The sequence below is a fragment of the Narcine bancroftii genome, chromosome 4, assembly GCF_036971445.1.
Source record: "Narcine bancroftii isolate sNarBan1 chromosome 4, sNarBan1.hap1, whole genome shotgun sequence".
In the NCBI taxonomy this organism is placed as follows: domain Eukaryota; kingdom Metazoa; phylum Chordata; class Chondrichthyes; order Torpediniformes; family Narcinidae; genus Narcine; species Narcine bancroftii.
In genome coordinates, this window is record NC_091472.1 from 263,489,828 (window position 1) to 263,511,323 (window position 21,496).

The 21,496-nt window shown below is 40.3% G+C and overlaps 1 protein-coding gene across 7 annotated transcripts in view; it reads left to right on the forward strand.

The window, feature by feature from the left end:
* The window catches only part of epb41l5 (erythrocyte membrane protein band 4.1 like 5), a 208,660-nt gene that overhangs the window by 95,256 nt on the left and 91,908 nt on the right, over positions 1-21,496 (forward strand). For 6 of the 7 annotated variants that reach the window (XR_011356619.1, XR_011356621.1, XR_011356620.1 and 3 more), the window contains 4 exons: positions 2,987-3,056; positions 6,703-6,872; positions 9,970-10,076; positions 14,981-15,011. Coding sequence is in view for 4 of the 7 variants with exons in the window: in XM_069934871.1 (XP_069790972.1) it covers positions 2,987-3,056; positions 6,703-6,872; positions 9,970-10,076; positions 14,981-15,011 (378 nt within the window). In the remaining 3 variants the exon portion in view is untranslated. The remainder of the gene's footprint in view (positions 1-2,986; positions 3,057-6,702; positions 6,873-9,969; positions 10,077-14,980; positions 15,012-21,496) is intronic. The other variant, XM_069934872.1, reaches the window with a different exon arrangement.

Sequence of the window (21,496 nt, forward strand, 5' to 3'; positions counted from 1 at the left end):
ATGTGGTTAATTCCACTCCTCTACACTCACAAAAAAATGTTGAAAAGAATTTGGAAAAGATCAATTTATATCATATGAAAATGTTGAATAAATGGCTTCCATGTTTCTTCAAATTTAACCAAAGAGTCAATAGTACCACTTCTAATTTTTTCTAAATTTAAATATACTATAGTTTGGGAAAACCATTGAAATGTAGAAGGTAGTTTAGGGTCTTTCCATTCAAGTAGAATGGATCTCCTATCTATTAAAATAACAAATGTAATCACACGACAAGCTGAAGCAGAGTCCAAAGCTGGTCATCCAAAAAGTGCAGTAATAGGATGAGGTTGTAGGTTAATGAGCAAAACTGCTGAAATAATATTAAAAATATCTTTCCCATATTTTTTCAGGGAAGGGCAGGACCAAAACATGTGTGTCATTGAAGCTACCTCAGAAATACATCTGTCACAGATAGAGTTTATATGGGAGTAAAAACATGCTAGCTTGTCCTTGGACATATGGGCCATATAAACCACCATAAACTGTATCAAAGAGTGTTGAGCACACATTGAAGAAGTGTTAACTAATTTGAGAATTTTCTCCCATGTCTCTTCTGGTAAAGGTATCTGAAGTTCTCCTTCCCATTCATTCTTAATTTTGTCAGAAATCACTGGATGTATTTTCAGGATCAAATCATAAATTGTTCTGAAAAGGGTTTAAACATAAAATTTTATTGGTAACTTCAGTCTGATGTGGTATCAGAAAAGTAGATAAAGTAACCATTTAAAAAGTTCCTAATCTGTAGATATATGAAAAAATGTGATCTAGGTAAATTATATTTATCAGACAACTGCTCAAAAGGCATGGGACAGTTATCTGAATAATGCCATTAGCTGTATGATCCACTTCCTTCCATGAGCCCAAGAAACTAGCTGCTTTGGAAGACTATTTACCAGTACTTAATTGGTTCAATAAAGCAGACATTTAATTGTAATGTTATTTGAAATCTGAGCTGATCTCATGAAGTGGAGACCTGATGTTTAGTTATCACTGAACTCTTTGATAGTTATTTAGAATATTACAGCACAGTGTAGGCCCTTCAGCCCAATATATCTGAAATTTGTTCTCGCTGATCAGTTTTTGTGGTGCTCAGGAATTTTGGTAGCATTTTATTAGTTTTATTAAACTTGATCACTGTGTCTCAGACTGCCAAAGCACAATGTTTAAAGTAGCTCTTATGACAAGATATTGAGATTGAAATATTGGACGATATTGAGATTAAGGAAGTGTTGGATCTTCTTAAAAACATTAAGATTGAGAAGTCCTTGGGCAAGATGTGATATACCCCAGGTTGCTGTGGAAAGGGAGGGAAAAGATAGCTGGGGCATTGGCTATGATCTTTGAGTCCTCCTTGGCTACAGGGGAGGTGCTGGAGAATTGGAGAATGCAAAATGTGGTCCCCTTGCTTAAAAAAAAAGTAATGGGGAGAATCCTGTGAATTATAGTGAGTCTTACATCAGCGATGTACCAAGCATTGGAGAAGATTCTTAAGAACTGGATCTAAGAGTATTTGATCTACTCAACGAATGTTAGCATGGCTTGGTGAAGGGAAGGACAAGCCTCACAAGCCTAATTGAGTTTTTTGAGGAGGTAACAAAATAAATTAATGTGGATAGGGCAGTGGATATGGTCTGTATAGATTTTAATAAGGCATTTGTCAAGGTCCTCCATGAGAGACTCATTCAGAAAGTCATGAGGCATGGGATCCACAGAACAGTGATTGTAAGGATTAAAAATTGGCTTGCATGCAGAAAGCAAAAAGTAGTAGTGGACAGAAAGTGGAGTTTTTTTTTTTGCAGAGATCTGTTCTGGGACCCCAGCTCTTTGTGAATTTTATAAATGAATTGGATAAAGAGACGGAAGGATGTTTCAGTAAGTTAGTGGATGGTGCAGAGGTTGGAGGAATTGTGGAGAGTGCTGAAGGTTGTCTTAGGTTACAAAATGATGAAGACAGGATGCAAAGTTGGGTGGAAAAGTGGCAGATGGAGTTCAATCCAGATAATTGTGAGGTGGTGCATTTTAGGTCAAGCCAAAAGGCTGAATATAGGAGTTCAATCCAGATAATTGTGAGGTGGTGCATTTTAGGTCAAGCCAAAAGGCTGAATATAGGATTAATGATTGATTACTTAACAGTGAAGAGGAATAGAGGGACCTTGGGGTCTAAATCCATACATCTTTCAAGGTTCCCATACAGATTGATAGGATAGATAAGAAGGCCAGTGGGATGTTGGGCTTCATTAAAAGGGGGATTGAGTTCAAGAGTTGAGACATCAAGTTGCAACTTTACAAATCTCTGGTGAGACCACACTTGGAGTATTGCGTGCAGTTCTGGCCACCTCAATATATGAAGGATTTGGAGGCTATGGAGAGGGTGCAGAGGAGATGTACCACGATGTTGCCCTGATTGGATAATAAATCTTATGAGGCTAGGTGAGCAGAGCTGGAATTTTTCTATTTGGAGCGGAGGACAGTAAGAGGAGACTTAATAGATGCCTACAAGATTCTGAGAGGCATAGATAAGATGGACAGCTAGTGCCTTTTTCCCAGGGCAGGAATGGCAAACACCAGGCATCAGCTCTACAAAGTGAAGGGAGGGAAGTTTAGGGATGACAGCAGGGGTGTTTTTTTTATATACAGAGCATTGTGGTGCCTGGAAAGCCTTGCCAGGGATGTCCCGTGGAAGCTGAAACTTAAAGGCATTTAAGAAACTCTTTTACAAGCACATTGATGAAAGAAAAACAGGGGGTTACAAAATAGAAAGGGTTTAGTACTTTTTTCTGATAAGAATGTATAGGTCAGCGTATCATCAGGGGCTGTACCATGCTGTAATGTTCTATATGATACCAGAAGTGATTGTATCCAATAATAAGGAGTCTTCTGTTTATGCAATTTTTGTAGTATTGTTTATGTTCCTGGAAATGAAGAGCTCTTTTTTTTTGTTTTTTAGGCCTAAAATCATCAAATTGGAATTTAAGAAAAGCAAACTAACTCTCGTGGTAGTGGAGGATGATGAACAGGTAAGGCAGAGGCTATCCACACGTTTAAAAATAAAGAAAAAAACAGATGCTGAAGATAAAAACAAATTATTGGAATCACTCAGCAGATCAGGCAGCATTTATGGGAAGAGGAATGGAAGTGAATCATTGTGTCGAAGATGTGTGGTCTTGTTTCTGATACAATGGGTCTTTCTCCTGATTATACAAATGCTGCCATACCTCTTCAGTGTTTCCAGCTTTTTGTGTTTTTTATAAACAGGACAATTAGTTTTATTACCCAGGTCATAGAACACAAGCAGGGAGGTTGTGCAAGAAGGGTATACAACACAAGGTAGACTGCATCTTATGTATTGAGTACAATTCTGGTCACCTCAATGGAGGAAAGATGTGATTGGATTGGAAAAGGTGCACTGGAATTTTCTGAATTTGTAGCCAAGATTGGAATGGTTTTATTGTGTGGAAAGATAGGATAAGGTGGGTTTGTTTCATTTAGGATAGAAGAAGCTGAGGAGAGATCATTGAAATGTAAAATTATGAAGAGCCAAGACAGAGTCAGTGGGAAGGATCTTCTTCCTATGACATGTCTCAAAACCAGGAGATATTGATTTGAAACAATTTGTTGTGGGATTGTGAGGAAGATGAAGATCTTAAGAAAATTTGCAGATGTTGGGGTTGAGTGCAATACACAAAAGTGCTGGAGAAACCCATTAAAAGATGGAGAGCCTGTTTTTCACTCAGAAGGTTCCAGGGATGTGGATCTCACTGCCTGAAAATGTGGTTGATGGAAGAAACCACCTGCCTTTTAATAAGTGCTTGGATGTTTGCTTGATCCATGGCACTCCAGGTCACAGACCTTCAAGTGCTGGAAGGTGGGAATAGTTGTTGTTTTCTGATTGGCAGAAACATGATCGGTTGAATGGCTTTCTGTATCAGAAGTTTTCTATGATTCATTCGAGCCAAAAAATAGTTACATTCTGACTTTAAATACAATAAAACCCCTGGTATCCAGCACCTGTGGGGATTGGTAGATGCTGGATTGCATGTTGCGTAATTCGTGAAATAACAGCAGAACAGGCCAATTTTAAACGAGTTTTTTTTTAACCTATTTATTTTCCACAATTTTATTTTGATGGTTGCTTGAGGCTGCCGGAAGCTTGAATTCCAGATAATAGGTGTTTTACTGTAGCTGTTGGTCATAATTTTTTTGTATGTTTAAAAACTCACTTCTGTGGTTGGAGATTTCAATGCCAATGAATAGTTCCTTTGGTGCATTAAGTGCTCTTTCTTTCTGTACAATTGGCATTGGTGGAACAATGATTCATTGTATTTATGGGAACAGCAAATAAATTGATGATCATATCCTCTTCAGGTTTCCTAAATTATATATGAATGTTCTCTTTGTTACTGGTCGAGAGTAATCTTTCAAATTTTCACAATATATTTGCAAGTGGGAGGTAAATCTCTGAATTGCCTCCTGCCAGTCACTACTTATAGGGAGAGGAACCTGGAAAATTTGCATTGTTCCAGTACTTAGACATTGGGTGCCTTCAAGAATAAAATGTATGTTAAATATATGATCATTATGTGCCTGATAATTATAATGAGGCAAGGAATATAAATGCCAGGCTTTGGAAACATTAAGCTTTGAAGATATTGGTCTTGTAATTGAATAAAAAGTTGCTATCTTCAGGAAGGAAGACTAAAGGAATTAATGTGCAAGGAACATAAAAATTAGAAGAAAACCTAGCTCTTTTGACTTTCTTGCCCAACCCTTTATTAACTTAATCGTCCAAAATTCTGCTTTTCTTCGTGCTCTTGACGCTTCATCTTCACCTTCACTAACCTAGAATGAATCTAGTGAGAGATTTAAAAAAAAATTGTTGCTTTGATATCCCCTGAGATAGCTACACATTAAGAAATTACCTCCCTGGCACCTTTCTAACCTCATCAGTTAGTGTCTACGCCTTATTCCTGACATGGGGGCAATAGAGTTAGCATAGCAGTTAGTGTAATGTTGTTACAGTGCCAGTAACTGGAGTTCAAATCTGACTCTGTCTGTAAGGAGTTTATATGTTCTCTGTGTCTCCATGGGTTACCTCCCACCATTCAAAAACATATTGGGGGTTGGAGGTCAATTGAGTGTAATTGGGTGGCATGGACTCATGGGCCGAAATGACCTGTTACCATGCTGTGTGCGCCTACATTTAAAAAAAATTAGATGTAATTTGAAAAAATGAAAATAAACAAACAATTTCAAGTAAAGTTGAATTTATTCTATTTCCTTATGGCTTGGAAGAAGACATTTGGCCAGTAAAGTCTATGCCTGCTCTTGGAGAGCTTACCACAACCCCACTTATCTCCCAGAAACCTACATCTCTTCCATCCCTATCAACTCTGGTGGAATTCTTCTACCATTCACCTAAATGATTTTCAGTTAGAACTAACCTCTCAGCAAATCTTTGGAATGTGGGAGGTAACTAGGGACAAACACTGATGGTTACAGGAGGAAGATGCAAATGTCAGGGTGAGGATTGAACTTGAGTCACTGACTCCATGACTCAAGAGAAGCTTGAGCTTGACTCACTTAAGCTGGATTCATGATGTTAATTGAATCTTTGTGACTCCTTCACAACTTGTGTACAAGCTCATTCATTGGGTTGAATGCAGCAGAGTTCCATTTGCTCAGAGGCTAGATCCATTAATATTTCCCTAAATATTGATTAATTTGCTTTGGTTATTTTGGGTCCATTTCTTGATTTTCTTTTGAATGTGTTAACCATACATATAGAAATGCTATTAAATCTTTGGTTAATTTCTGCTCCCTTGTACAGATGATTACACTGGACAACAATTTCTTTCAAAAGGTTTGCTTTCTGAAAGAAAAATGGGGATTATGATAGACAACTTCAAGGTGAACACAAAGATGATTTGCTGTATCATGTAGGAAGTTGGAGAATCATTCATTTATTTTTATTAAATTTGGCATATTTAATCACATAACGATGTTGACACATTGTGTTAGTTCAACTGACCTAAAAATATTTGGTATCTGATTTTCATTTGTACTCAGCATCTTGTGTCAGTGTGCAACAACAGTCTGCCAGCATTGATGGATTCCACTTACCCTGATACTGTTTTTCCATGGTTGCATGTTCATCCCTGATGGCACCAAGTGCGAGTGCAGAAAATGAATTTTCAATACAATGCTTCACTTCATGGTTTTGTATGTTTGAAGTAGCAGGAAATCACAAAAATAGGTTGTATCTAAAAAAAAAATGCATGATAGGCAAATTTTAAAGTGATTTTTTTGTGATCAAAGGCCCAAAATCCATAAAGTACACCCAGAAGTATTCTGGAAGCAAAATCTTTGTTGCCCAGTGCAATTGTCACTTCTTAAGTTTAATCTAGAAGTGGAGAGTGAACAAAGAACCTCTGGATCAACATATCCCAGTGCAACACATTGCTGTGCCAGGAGCAATAAATGATCACAAAATACTGCTCTAAAATACTGCAGAAGTATTGCAACTGTTATTGTAATAAAACCCCTCTGGCTTTACTGAGTTGCATACTGAGAAAAGGCTGCCCAGCTAGAGCTAGTTGAATTGTGAAGTTACACAAGGGTGATGGAGGTGCCAAGTGGATGATCGAGTATTGCTGTTTTCACGAGGGTAAGGAACAAGAGCACACCTTTGTGTTTCGGCTGGACCATCCCAAGGCCTGCAAACACCTCTGGAAGTGTGCTGTGGAACATCATGCCTTCTTCCGACTGAGAGGACCCGTTCAGAAGAATTCAAACCAACTGGCATTTGTGAGGATGGGGTCCCGGTTCAGATACAGGTAACTTAATCTGAGACTGTGGGACAGTGAAAATGTATTGGGTAGCTTGTCGGGTGGAAGTGCCTGGGTGTGGGGCAAGGACTAGGTTGATATGTTGTATTAATTGCAACTTGTTAAGGAATCGGGGTATTTTATGAAACGTTGTGTAACAAGATGCTGGAACTTTAAAGGCTCAATGTAAGGGATGTGAAAGCTTGTTTTTATATTTTTTGAACATCTAATCCATGCAGGTGATATTCACTATAGTTCCCATGTATAAGATGACTGTTTACATAATGTGCATTACTTGTTTTTCATAATGCAGTCTTACCAACAGACACAATTCTGCATAAACCTTCCCCCCACAACCCCGAGTCTAATCTAGTGGTTTTCAACCTTTTTCTTTCCACTCACATCCCTATGCCATAAGTGCTCTGTGATTAGTAAGGGATTGCTTAAGGTGGTATGTGAGTGGGAAGGAAAGGTTGAGAACCACTGCTCTCGACCCAATTGTTATTAAAATATTTTGCTTTAGAAAAAGGGGTGGCACGGTTGGCTCCAGTTTCCTCCCACTGTTCAAAACGTGCTGGGGGGAGGGGGGTGTTAAGTGAATGGCGTGTAAATTGGGCAGCACGGACTTGTGGTCCAAAATGGCCTGTTACTGTGCTGTCTGTCTAAAAAAAAATTGTTATTGGCCCATTTCCTTTGAAGTTATGAAACTGCACATAACAAGTCAATTTGGTACAATCAAAACAGTGGTTTTCAAACTTCTTTCCACTCGCGTACCACCTTAATTAATCTCTTACTAATCACAGAGCACCTATGGCATAGAGAATACTTAAAGTGGAATGTGAGTGGAAAGAAAAAGGTTGAAAACCACTGGCATAATCCCACAGTGTATTCTTTCTCTCTCATGCACTTAAATTCATCTCTTAAAAATGCTTGAGATAATGAGTTTCACCTTCAAATTGGATGCAGCAGTTTTTGCTTCAGGGTAAAGCCACATAAAAAGTCCAATAATCCAGCATCTTTTATGGCTTTGTTGCTGTCCTGCCACATTTTCTAGGCTTTTGCATATTACTTGTACTGATATCAGAAAATAATTTTACTTCATTTTTTTAATATATGTCACACAGTTGTATCATAAGTTTTCGAGGCCATTACGGGAAACTGGATTCCCAGTGCACTTAATGAGTAGAGGAACCAGGGGCTGGGTTAATGAGAGTGCAGGATCTCAGGCCCCAGTGAACCAGATGAATAGGTCTTACAAACATTCTTACAGTAAATTAATGTACTTTTGTACATGTAGTCCATTGATCAAGCAAATGGGAAACAAGTATCTTAACGGGAGGAAAGAGCTGGCTTGCATGTTCAGCACCCCGAGTTGGATCCTAACCTCTAGAGCTGTCCATGTGAGGTTTGCATGTTCTTCCTTGACAGCGTGTGTTTCCCTGGATTCTGACATTTCCTCCCACATCCCAGGATGCAAGATTAATTGTAAATTACCTCTAAAGTGGATGTGGTTGGAGAAACAGCAAGATGGGGATGGGGTGGGGAGGTGTACGTTAATGGAGATTGGAGAAAATGGGTTAAATTGAAATAAGTTATGAAATGGGATTAATGGAATTTTTCTTCTCAACTCCTGGTTGAATGGCCTTCTGTCACAAGGAATATACAAAGAGAGTATTTGAGAAGGGCTTGAGTTGTAAGGAAAAACTTTATAGACTGGGTCTTTTCTCTTTGGAGCGATGGAAGCTGAGGGTTGGTCTTGTGGACATGGATAATGTGGATGATAAATCTTTTTCTCAGGATAGGAGCAAATTTAAAAAAAATGGAGGACATAGGTTTAAGGTGAGGGGGGGAATTTTTAAGGGGATGTGAGAGGCATGGGAAATAAGCTGATGGAGGAAGTGGTAGAAGCAGCATTAAAATAACATTTGTATAGTTACTTGGATAAGGAAGATTTGGAGGAATAAGGGCCAAATATAGGCAAATGGTGGGTACTAGCTGAGGAAAACTCCTTGTCAGCATGGATGAATTGGGCTGACTGGCCTTTTTCTCCAATGTCCTGGACTAGATTATGAATGCTAGAGTAATGGGAAATGATTTTAGTAGAACTGTGAGATCTTAACAAAGGTACAATCAAGCTGAGTTATTTTCTATAGAAGGTGAAATATAAAGGAGACAACATAATTTATGAACAAGCTGAAAGGATTTAATGCAGCAGACACAAATATAATTCAAGGTCATTATTGTACAAAGGCTGCCAATAAATCCAGTCGAGAAATTAGAGTAAATTTCTCTACCCAGAGACTGGTTAGTTTGTAGACTTTGGTAATGACAAGAGGATTTGGAGTAAATAGATCTGATATATTGAAGGAGTATCTCATCATGAATTAATTTGTGAGTCTGCTGGTATGGTTGGGTGAAGAGTAATGAGAGTCCGCCCATTGGGAAGCACAAATAATAACATGGAACAATGGGTTCATTAGGTTGTTCCTAGCCAGTAGGAATGGATGTCGTGTGTATTATGGTCAAATATAAATGAGAGGTCATGTATCATTAGTCCAAATGTGAAAACATAACCAACTCCTCGCCATTTGCATTAACCCAAACCAACTGAATAATTACTCTAGTCCATATCATGTTGTTCAGGGTTGGAGCAAACCTATGATGAGGTTAATTTTTACAGTTGCCTTACACTCATTTGATCAGCTATTTTAAGTACTAGAATTGCAAGTGGGAGGATGTCTGTAATGGGATTTAAAAAAAAGTGTTTCTTTTTTTCTCATTAAATTACAACCCTATGTACTTTTCACCTCCTCCATAGGTTGCTGTTTGCCCTTTCATACTGTTGTCATCCCATCCCCAACTCCCCATTTCATGATTGGGCTGTTCATCTATGAGTGAAAGGATATAAACAAAGCTAATCATGATCAAGTAATTAGTTTCTGCCCACACATGCACTCTAGAAACAGGACACATGCATGTCATCAAAGGATAAGTTATACGAGTATGTCTAGTGCTGGCTATTTATCAGTTCGGGATGTAATTGGGAATAAGAGGAATCAATACTCTCGGTACGTTGACAAAGTTCCACTGAACTGTTGATTTCTAGTGGTAGAACAGAGTACCAGACAACCAAGACCAGCAAGCCACGGCGACAAGTGTCCTTTGAGCGCAGGCCAAGCAGACGCTACTCCCGGAGGTCAACACAGCAGCGAGGTAATACTGTACCACATGGTTAAATATTGGCTGGTTTCTGAAGGCACGAGCAGCTGTGGTATTAAAATACAAATCATTCAAATTAAAAGCAAATAAATGCAGATTTGGAAATCAAAAATACAAGGAGAAAATTTGGAGATATTGGATTTGGTGGGTGGAAAATTAAAATGATTGATCATTGATCTGAAACATTGACTCTGTACCTCTCACCACAGATGCTGCCTGATCTTCTGAGTATCACCAATGCTTTATATTTTTAGCTAAAGTTGACTTGTTTTACGGAGACCTAATATTAGTAATGATGACCATTACTGTCATGCCAAGAAAACCCATCTGGTTTTACTCAGGTCTGGTTTATGGCAACTCCCACAAGAGTGTTACTGCCCTACTAAATAGAGGTAATCCTGCCATGCCCACAGGAAAAAGGAACCTCAGGGTTGTATGTGATGTAATGTATGTACTCTGACAATAAATCTGAAAAAAATCTGAATGCTGATGTTCTGAGAAACTCTGCATCCAATGGGCAAATATATTAAAAAAACATGGATGTTTTGTGCATCTGAAGGCAAAGATGTAAAAAAAAATTGGTTCATATCCCTCTCAACCAGCTATTCTCGACAGGGGTTCTACAGCTCCCTTGGCAGCCATAGTGCATGTAAATAAGACTTCGTTAAATCACAAATGCTGGAGGAACTCAGCTGGTTTCACATTGTCAATAGGAGGTAAAAATATATTACTGACATTTGGGGGCTGAGCCCTTCCTCAAGGTAGGAGTGGTGGAAACAGAGTGGTGGAACCAGAGTGGTGGAACCAGCGTGGGGGAACCAGAGGGGTCGGAACCAGAGGGGTCGGAACCAGAGGGGTCGGAACCAGAGGGGTCGGAACCAGAGGGGTCGGAACCAGAGGGGTCGGAACCAGAGGGGTCGGAACCAGAGGGGTCGGAACCAGAGGGGTCGGAACCAGAGGGGTCGGAACCAGAGGGGTCGGAACCAGAGGGGTCGGAACCAGAGGGGTCGGAACCAGAGGGGTCGGAACCAGAGGGGTCGGAACCAGAGGGGTCGGAACCAGAGGGGTCGGAACCAGAGGGGTCGGAACCAGAGGGGTTGGAACAGAGGCATCTATATGAAAAAGCTGGTGTTAAAAGCCTGGTTTTCATCTCATGTAACATAAATATTTTAAATCTCTTTTTATGTAGTTGGTAGGAGAGAATTGCAGAAGAAACCAAAACTTGACTGCTTCATCGGGAAGGGGGGCCCATAAACTTTGAGCAGAGTCCTTGGCCATAACTGAATTAATAAAAGTTGAGAATTGCTGCTTTGAACATTTTCTATCCATTCACCTGTCCAAATATATTTTACAATTGTAGCTGCCTTCTCCATTCCACTTGCTTCCTTTTGCATCTTATTAGCAAAGATGTAATAAATTCTGCAAGAATTGCCTTGATCTCAAGACTTATTTAAGGGACCAGATAACTGGATATAATAAAATATTAAAAAAGGACCATATAAAAGAGATTAACAGGAAATAACCCAATTGGAAAAAGATTATCAAAGATAGGATTTGGAAGAAAAATACAGGAACTTGATGAATAAAAAGCTCAAATATAATACAATACAAATATATAAGACAGAAAAGTTGATCTTAAGATCAAGACAGCTCTATTACAGGCTGGGGGAAAGGGCCCATAAAGTCTTGTCCTTGCAGGTGAGGGTGGAAGAGGTCTCAAGAACAATCAATGCGATCCACATGGGGGAAGGCAAGGTTTCACATTAAGCAAAGGAAATAAAAAAAATACTTAGAAAGTTTTATAAAGAATTTATAAATCAGAATCATTGGGAGATTCTCTTAAAATGGATGATTTCTTGCTTACATTGGAATTACCAAATTTGGATCCGAGTGGATCTAGAGAGGAGATTGAGAAAGCATTGGGCTCATTACAGACCAACAAATCACCGGGGGAGGATTGGTTCCCCATCGAATTTTACAGAGTTCAAAAATCTCTCAGTGCCCCTTCTTATGAGAGTGGTGGATCAGGTGGTGGAGACACATACTCTCTTGGAGTCTTTCTCAATACCAATTATTATGGTGATTCTGAAAAAGGACAGGGCTTCACTGAATCCCTCCTCCTGTAGGCCCATTTCATTATTGAATGCGGATTATAAAATCATATCAAAGACATTGACCAATAGATTGGTGCAATATTTTCTGAAGTTGACAAATCTAGACCAAGCTAGATTTGTACATAAGAGGCCATCAGCAGAAAACATGTAGATTACTCAATATACTGCATCTGGCATCATCGGGGGTGGACCCAGGCATGGCTATGGCTTTGGACGCAGAGAAGGCCTTTGGCAAACTGGAATGTGCCTTTCTGTTCAAAGTACTGGAGAAATTTGGACTGGGACAATCATTCATTTTTTGGGTAAACCCCAAGCTAAAATTGTAACAAATAGACAAGTGTTTCCAATGTTCCCGCTGGGTAGATCCAGTAGTCAGGGTTGCCCACTGTCCCCAGGGTTGTTTATATTAGCTATTGCACTGCTGGCAGAAGCCATCCGATGGGATCCAGAAATAAAGGGGTTCAAGGTGGGCCAGGAAGAGCACAAAATCAATTTATTTGTGGACAATGTCCTAGTATATTTGTCCTGGAGGGATTATTGACCAGGCTGAGGACCACACTGGAAGATCATGGCAAGATGTCTGGGTATAAGATAAATTTGGATAAAAGTGAAATCATGCCCTTGACAAAGTGGGTGGGGGGGGGGGGAGGATTACAGACAGTACCAACAAGGGAGACAGTTTAAATGGGTGCAAGAAGGCATTAAATATTTGGGGATAAAAGTAGATATTATTTGAGGAATTTGTATAAACTCAATTATCGTTTTTTGCTCTGGAAGATTGAGGAGCATTTGGATAGATGGAAGACCCTGTGCATAACTTTGGGCTGAGTTAATTATGTTAAAATGAAAGCGATGCAAAGACTGCAATATCTATTTCAGTCCTTGCCCATCCCATTGCCTCAGGGCTTCTTTAAGGCACTCAACAGATGAGTCAGAAAGTTCTTGTGGAACAGTAGGGTGGCTTGGGTCTCCATGGAAAAATTCACTTAGGGTTACAAACTTGGAGGTCTGAAATTACTAGACTTCAAAAAATATGATTGAGCAGCCCAGTTGAGATTTACTTTTTTCTCTCCATGAGGGAGATGGGAGCACAATTTGGACTGCACACAGTAGAAGTAAAGATGGCAGGAGAATTGATATATAAGTGGGACACCAAATTGATATCAAGGGAAAAAGATAACCCATATTAAAACATGTAATTCAGACATGGAAATAATTAATCAATATATCGGGCTAAAGGAGGGGTTGTCTCTTAAAACACCATTTTCCAAGAACAAATTAATACCTATGACTTTGGATAATAAGATCCTGGATGCCTGGTGCTAGAAAGAGATCAGGTGTATTGAGGATTGTTATGAACAAGGGCAACTCATGTAATTTGAACAGCTGGGAAATAAGTATGATTTGTCGAATAAAACCTTCCTGCTATCTTCAATAACATTCAGTTAAGGGATAATTTAGGACTATTAATGGCCCTACCCATGTACAGTGACATAGAGATTCTAATTTGGTTTATTTATCTGATGTATCTCATATTGCAAAGTGAGAGCCTGAAGCTGGGCTTACATAAGGCAAAGGAAAGGTGGGAGATGGATTTGGGCACAACAGTTCACAAGCAGTGCTGGTCAGATTTGTGTTGGGACGGCATGAACACAGTTATTAATGCCAGGTATAGATTGATGCAGTATAATTTCTTGCATCAACTGTACCTCACACCACAAAAATTACATAAATCCAAATCAGAAATTTCAGAAATGTGGATGAGGAATGGTGTGGAGATTGGAACCTTTATCCATTCAACCTGGCTGTGTACAAAGGTGAGATCCTTCTGGGAGAACCTGGGGGGGCATTCTGAAAAAAATTACATAGGTGGATTTTCCACAGGATCTGGAATTGTACCTCCTGGGAAACATTATAGATGTGAGTTTTAAACTGTTTAAGTACCAAATTCAGTCTGTGAAGGTCCCCTTGGTGGTAGCCAAGAAATGTATAGCGGTCACATGGAAGTCCGACTCCCAACTAAATATTACACAATGGAATATGGAAATGCAGAGTTGTATTCCCCTAGAGAAAATCATGAACAATTTAAGGATGAAATATGGCACATTTGTTGGGGTATAGCAACCTTACCTGCAACATATAGATATACAGATGTAGCTACACCCCTTCCAAATAGAAGAAAGCTAAAAATCCATTCTGAGATAAATGAAGTGGGTTGGGGCGCAGACAACATGCTTTCTCATTGTTGAGAAAGATTGTGTTGTTTTGGATTTGGGTGAGTCTTGGAAAATCAAAAATAAAATATTCATAAAAAATGAATTGCCTTGATCTGAGACAAAATTATCAGGGGGACAGACAGGGTGAAGTCGGATTACTTGTTCCCAATGATGGGGGAGACGAGGACTAGAGGGCATAGTTTAAGAATACAGGGTAGGCCCTTTAGGATGGAGATGAGAATACATTTTTTTACCCAGAGAAGTGTGAATCTGTGGAATGCTCTGCCACAGAGGGTGGTAGAGGCAGATTCGTTGATTATGTTCAAAAGAGAGTTAGATAAGACTCTAGTGGGCAAAGGAGTTAAGGGTTATGGGGATAAGACTGGAGAGGGGTACTGATAGTAGTGATCAGCCATGATCTGTAAAATGGCGGTGCTGGCTCGGCGGGCCGAAGGGCCTACTCCAGCTCCTATTGCCTATTGTCTATTGAGACCTGATTGTTGTATTTGTGATTACCTTCCAGTCATGAACCAAAAATATTTCTGACTCTTTTCTCCTGCTTTTACAGCCAATCCTTTTAACAGAAACTTGGAACCAAGGTGGGTGAATACTTTGCTGAATTCAAATGACTGAAAAGCAGAAAGTCATTGCCGAGGTACCATCAGTTGGGATGGATTCTGGGTAGTTGGCTGTTGATTTGAACCTTGTGATCAGTGTGCAGGTAATTGTGATAGGGGAACAGCAGGAGTGTACTGAGGCAAAAAGATTTGGATGCTGCAGATTTACTTTTGAGTTTTGTGTGAGGAGTGGATGACAGACTGAAATCAGACTGGAACCTCCAGCTATTGTTTAAGGAAGGTAACCTCACTTGAGGATCTTTATTCATGTCACTTCTCAGCATTGTCTGTAATTTCCGTAGTAGTCTCACAGCATGGGAACAGGTCCTTTGGCCCACTGAGTTTTGCTATCCTCAGAGATACAGTACGGTAGCAGGCCCTTCTGGAACATGAGCCCAAGTTGCCAAAATACACTAATTAAGCTACATTCTTGTGTTTTTGAAGGGTGGGGGGGAAACTTGAGCACCTGGAGGAAATCCACACAGTCACAGGGAGAAGGTACAACTCCTCACAGTCAGCTCCAGATTCAAATATGGATTGCTGACACTGTAATGGTGTTGAGCTGACCAATATGCTAACCAATGTTGCCATCAACTCCCCCAAATTCTCTAATTCATCTGCACATCAGGGGCAGTTAGCAGTGGCCACTTAGCCTACCAAATTGCACCGTCTTTGTGAAGTGGGAGGAAACTCGGGCTGACATGGAGGAAGTGCAAGTCCCGAACTGACAGCATCGAAGGTCAGAATTGAACCCGAGTCACTAGATCTGTGAGGCAGCAGGTTTGTGCCTTTGTGCTGTCCCACTTTGCTTCTGAACAGATGTTGGTCACATACAGAGACCTATTTTTATTTTCCCATAATGCTGGTCACAACACAACAGCCGAAAATGTAGCAAACTCTCTTCAAATGCAACTTCTTTTCCAGCTTGCCTGTGGTGGAGTTGAAACCTTTCTGAGAAGGCAATTTGTTCTCATTTATCAGTGATGCTGCAGTTGCACCTCCTGCTTAGTGCAGCTCAGCATGTTGTTACAGGGAGGGCAGGGTTGAGTTGCTCTGTTTAATGTGCTCTGTGGGTGGACAAGCTGACTGAATGCTGAGTGATGAGGTAGTGAATCTATGTGAATGCCATGCTCCCCAAGGAGCAACACCCCTGTGTAGTAGCCGCTACTGCAGCGGAGTGTTTGAAGTGGAATTGCCTCCGATTTCACACCACTTGGATTTATTGGGATTCTTACTTCTGTAAACATGCAATAAAGATGTTGTGTATTCAGGTGTGGTGAGATTCCAATTATGGCGTAATGTGTTCTCCCCAGACTCACAGATCTACAAAATTTCCATTGTTAATAACATAAACTCATCAATAAATTGATCAACTTTTTAATATGGCATGGGCAGATTAGTAAGTGTTATTTAAATCTTGTCCTTTATTTTTCTAATAGATGTTTTGTAATTACAAAAGTAGTACAGTAGAATAAACTGTTATCTAATTGTTTAGAAATTCCCTTCATTCAGAATTTGTGGAATCAGATTATGTTTCTCGCCTTCCCTTCAAACCAGTTAGTGCCCTTTTCTGCATTTTCACCTTAAAATTACTAGCTTCTGTTTCAAACACTGCCTTTTAATACACCGGAGATTATGATTTCTACTCCATTTAAACACAGTGGTGAGAGATCATTTCCGGCATTCCTGTTGAACACCATGCAGAGAGAACCAGTTTCCAGCACTCTTTTTTAAACACAGGGGAGACCCATTGAGTCTTCTCCACCATTCAATCATAAGCTGATCCATTCCTCTCACTCAGGCTCACTGCTCAGTCTTCTCCCTATAACCTTTGATGCCCTGGCTAATCGAGAACCTATCACCTTCTCCCTTAAGTACACCCAATGATCTAGCCTCTGCAACCATCTGTGGCAACAAATTCCACAGATTCACTACTTTCTGGCTAAACAAATTTCTCCACTTCTCTGTTCAATTATGTGCCCTTTAAACCTGAAATTGCGCCCTATTGTCGAAGACCTTGGGAAACAATGTCTCCATCTATTCTGTCCATGCCTTTCGACATTTGAAATGCATCAATGAGATCCCTATTTATTCTAAATTCTAATAAGTACAGGCCAAATGCTATATGTTCCTCATATGATAACCCTTTCATTCCTGAAATCAGCTTGTGAACCTCCTTGAACCCTCTCTAATGCAGCACATCTTTTTTTTTTTAAATGAGGACCCCCCCCAAACCTGTTCAGAATACTCCCAAGTAAGATCTCAGCCTGCTTGTGTGTTCTATTGCTCTTGAAATGAATGCCAGCATTGCATTTGGCTTCTCCACCACTGAGTCGACCTGCAGATTATCCAGAACAAGAACTCCCAACCCCCTTTGCATCTGGAAATTTTCATTTTCTCTCCATTTATAGAATAGTCTGACCATTTATTTTTTGACCAAAGAGCATGAGTGAACTCATTTCAACATTATATTTCATTTGCCACTTCTCTGCCCATTCCTCTAATCTGACTAAGTCCTTCTGCAGCTCCCCTGTTTCCTCAACACTATCTGCTTGTCCACCTCTATTTGTATCATCTGCAAACTTGGCCACAAAGCCATTCATTTCACAATCTAAACCATTGAAATACAACTTGAAAAGAATTGGCTCTAACAGTGTCCCCTGTGGAATGCCACTAGCAATTGGCAGGCAATTAGAATATGGTCCTTGTATTCCAACCCCCTGCTTCCTGCCTATCAGCCAATGCTCTACCATGGGCAGCATGGCTAATGTAGCGGTTAGTGCCAATCTGTTGCAGTGCCAGTGACTGGGATTTGAATCTGGCGCTGTCTGTAAGGATTTGTATGTTTTCCCTGTGTTTGTGTGGGTTTCCTCTGGGTGCTCCTGTTTTCTCCCACCCTTCAAAATAAACCAGGTTGTAGGTCAATTGGGCATAATTGGATGGCAAGAGCTTGAAGGCAAAAGGGCCTTTTACTGTGCTGTACTTCTATGTCTGCCATGTTTCCTGTAATACGATGGGCTCTTGTCTTGTTAAGTAGCCTCATGATGTGCAGCAGCTTGTCAAATGCCTTCTGTAATCCAAATACACAACATCCACTGCATCTCCTTTATCCAGCCTGTTTGTCTCTTATTCAAAGAATTTCAATGGATTTGTCACGCAAGATTTTCCATAAACAGAACCATGCTGGCTTTGGTGTATTTTGACATGTGGCTCCATGTACTCTGTAACCTCAGTTCTTTCCAACCACTGATGTCAGGCTAACTGGTCTATAATTTTCTTTCGGCTGCCTCACTCCCTTGAATAGTGGAGTGACATTTGTTATATTCCAGTCCTCAGGAACAATGTCAGAATCTATCGATTGCTAAAAGAATGCCTCCACAATCTCCAATCTCTACAGCTATTTCTTCCAGAACTCAAGGGTGTAATCCATCTGGTCCAAATAGCTACCTTTAGACCATTCAGCTTTCTAAGCACCTTCTCCCTTGTAATAGTAATTGCACTCACTTCCCTTCCCTGATACCCTTGGGCATCCAGCATACTGCTAATGTCTTCCACAGTGAAGACTAATGCAAAATATTCATTTAGCTCCTCTGCCATCTCCTTGTCTCCCATTATGATCTCTCCAGTTTCATTTCCTTAAGGTCCTTCATCTACTCTCACCTCTCTTTTACGCTTTCTATACTTGAAAAAGATTTCTGTATCCTTTTGCTCGCCCAGTTTCATACTTCATCTTTACCTCCTTGTGAGTCTTTTTGTTGTCTTCTGCAAGTTTTAAAAAAATTTGCAAGCCTCTATCTTTCCACTAATATTTGCTTCCTTGTATGCTCTCTCTTTTGCTTTTACGTTGGCTTTGACTCCCCTTGTCACCCACAGTTGTGACAATTTTTCATTTAAATATTTCCTCCTTTTTGGTATACATTTAATCTGCACTTTCTTTATTTCTCACAGCCACTCCATCCTCCCTACCAGTGCACCCTTCCAATCCACTTTGGCCAGTTCCTCTCTCATCCCAATGTAATTCGCTTTACTTCACTGAAGTTCCAACACATCCGACTTTAGTTTCTCCTTGCTAAATCTCAAATTGTACTCCATGATATTGTGATCACAGCCTACTGAGGATTATTTTAACCTAAGGTCTCTTATTGCCTCTGGTTCATTGCACAGCATCAAATCCAGTAGAGCCAATCCTCATGGGGTCATCAAAAAGCTGCCCTAAAAAGTCATCTCGCGGGCAATCTACAAATGATCTCTCTTGACATCCAGTCCCAACCTGATTTTCCCAATCTATTGGCATGTTAAAATCCCCCATAACAACTGTAACATTGCCCTTCTGACAAGCCTTTTTTATTTAATATTCAATTATTTAATATTCCTTACAAACAGTCACACCACCCCCTCTGCTTACCTGTCTCTCCTTTCGATACCCTGTGTATTCTTGACCATTCAGCTCCCAATGACAACTATCTTTCAGGCATGACTCTGTGACAGCCACAACATCATACCTGCTAATGACAACATCATACCTGCTAATGTACAGTTGTACTACAAGATTATCGACTTTATTTCTAATGCAAATTGCATTTAAATATAAAACCTTCCATCCTGTATTTGTTGCTTTTTTAAAATTCTGTCCCCATTGCATTGCAATTCATCCCACTTCTGCGATTTTGCCCTATCTGCCTGTTCTTCCACACCAACTTTCTCCACTTTTGCACCAACTGCCTCTGCCTCTTCACTTTGGTTCCCACCCCCCCACCATGAATAGAGTTTAAATCCTCTCCTGCTCCCCCCAAAAACATTAGCCAACCTCCCTGCCAGGACCTTTATTCCCATCCAGTTCAGTTGCACCCTGTCCTACTTGTACAGGTCACACCTTCCCCAGAAAAGGTTCCACTGAACCAAGAACTTGAAACCCTTCTCCCCACATCATCTCCTCAGCCACTCATTTGTCTGCTCTGTGTTCTGATCTTCCCTCGATTGTAACACTGGGGGTAATCTAAAGATTACCACCTTGGAAGTGTTCCTCTTCATCCTTTTTCCTAACTCCCTAAACTTGCTTTGCAGGCCTTCACTCCAGTCTTTGTCATTGATACCAATATGTACCACCACCTCTGGCTGCCACTATCCCCCTTAAGAATATTCTGCAAACGCTCCTTTTAAATACAATGAGGACCCTGATTCCTACACTCTCTTTGAACACACCAGGACCCTGTTTCCTGTACTCCCTTTAAGCACACTGGAGACCCTTTTTCTCAACAATCATTTTAAATTCACTGGAGGTTACTTTCCAGTGCTCTTTTTAAATTTACCAGATTAATTGGAACATCTATTTTCCCATTGTGCAGCAAAGAATTCTGAGTCTGTTGGGGTATAAGTGGGATCTACATCCAATGGCTGGAATATCTCCTTGCCCAGCACCATCAAAATCCTGGTGGTGTCAGGTTTATGAGTGTTCTACTTTAATTATAAAATGTTTACATTGAATGTTGCTGACTCATGCTTAGTCATTTTGTGATGATATAAAGCTTTTAGTAAGTCACTGAGAAATTGTCTAATGTGACACTGAATGATATCTGACAATTACTATTATTTCTGTATGAAGTTGAATAGAAAGTCTGGCCAAACTATTAATCCAGTGAGAATTTATCCCAGATTCTAATATCAATTTTATATGATGTCAAATACACGCTGATACCTTTCATTTGTGTACTAATTTTGAGTGAAAACACAAGTGCTGGAGGGAGTCAGTAGGTCCCGCAGTCTCTCTCAGAGGCGAGGATCTGTAACCAATGTTTTGGCCCTGAGGCCTTCATCAAGGTGTAAGCAAAAAGCAGGCAGGTGCTGGAATGAAAAGTCAGGAGGATATAGAAGAAAGGGCAAGGGGAGATACACAGGCCAACTTTAGACATGGATAGGACAGGAGAGGAAAGGTAAGAGTTGATTGGGGAAAGGGGCGGTTCTGTGAATGCAGAGTTGAGGGAAAGGAGTGAGAGGGACCGCTCCCGTCATTACTCCCTTGTCCACTATTCCCTTCTCCCCAATCCTCAGATGCTACCCCTGTGACCACAGGAAATGCTATATTTGCACCCACTTTTCTTCCCTCATCACCATTTGGGTCCCCAAGTAGTCCTTACAAGTGTGACAATTATATTGTGTTTGTATTGTATACAGATATGTTTTCGGGAGATAAATTGGGGCAGGTTTTTTAGAGTAGGTCACATACAAATACTTCAAAACAGATCTCATTTAAAATACTGGAACTCTACTCAAGCCAGACAGTGTGGCTCCTGGGGGCCTTGGCAAAAACTTTGGGGAGTGCCCAAGAGACTTCACTAACTGATTGTTGTTTTGAAAAGCAACAGATGAAAGAGATCGGAGGAGTAGTTTGGATCCGCAGGCAGTCTGGAGTGCAGCTTGCTGTTCTAAGAGGGTCTTGTGGTTTTGCAAGCAGAGAGAGTCAAACAGGA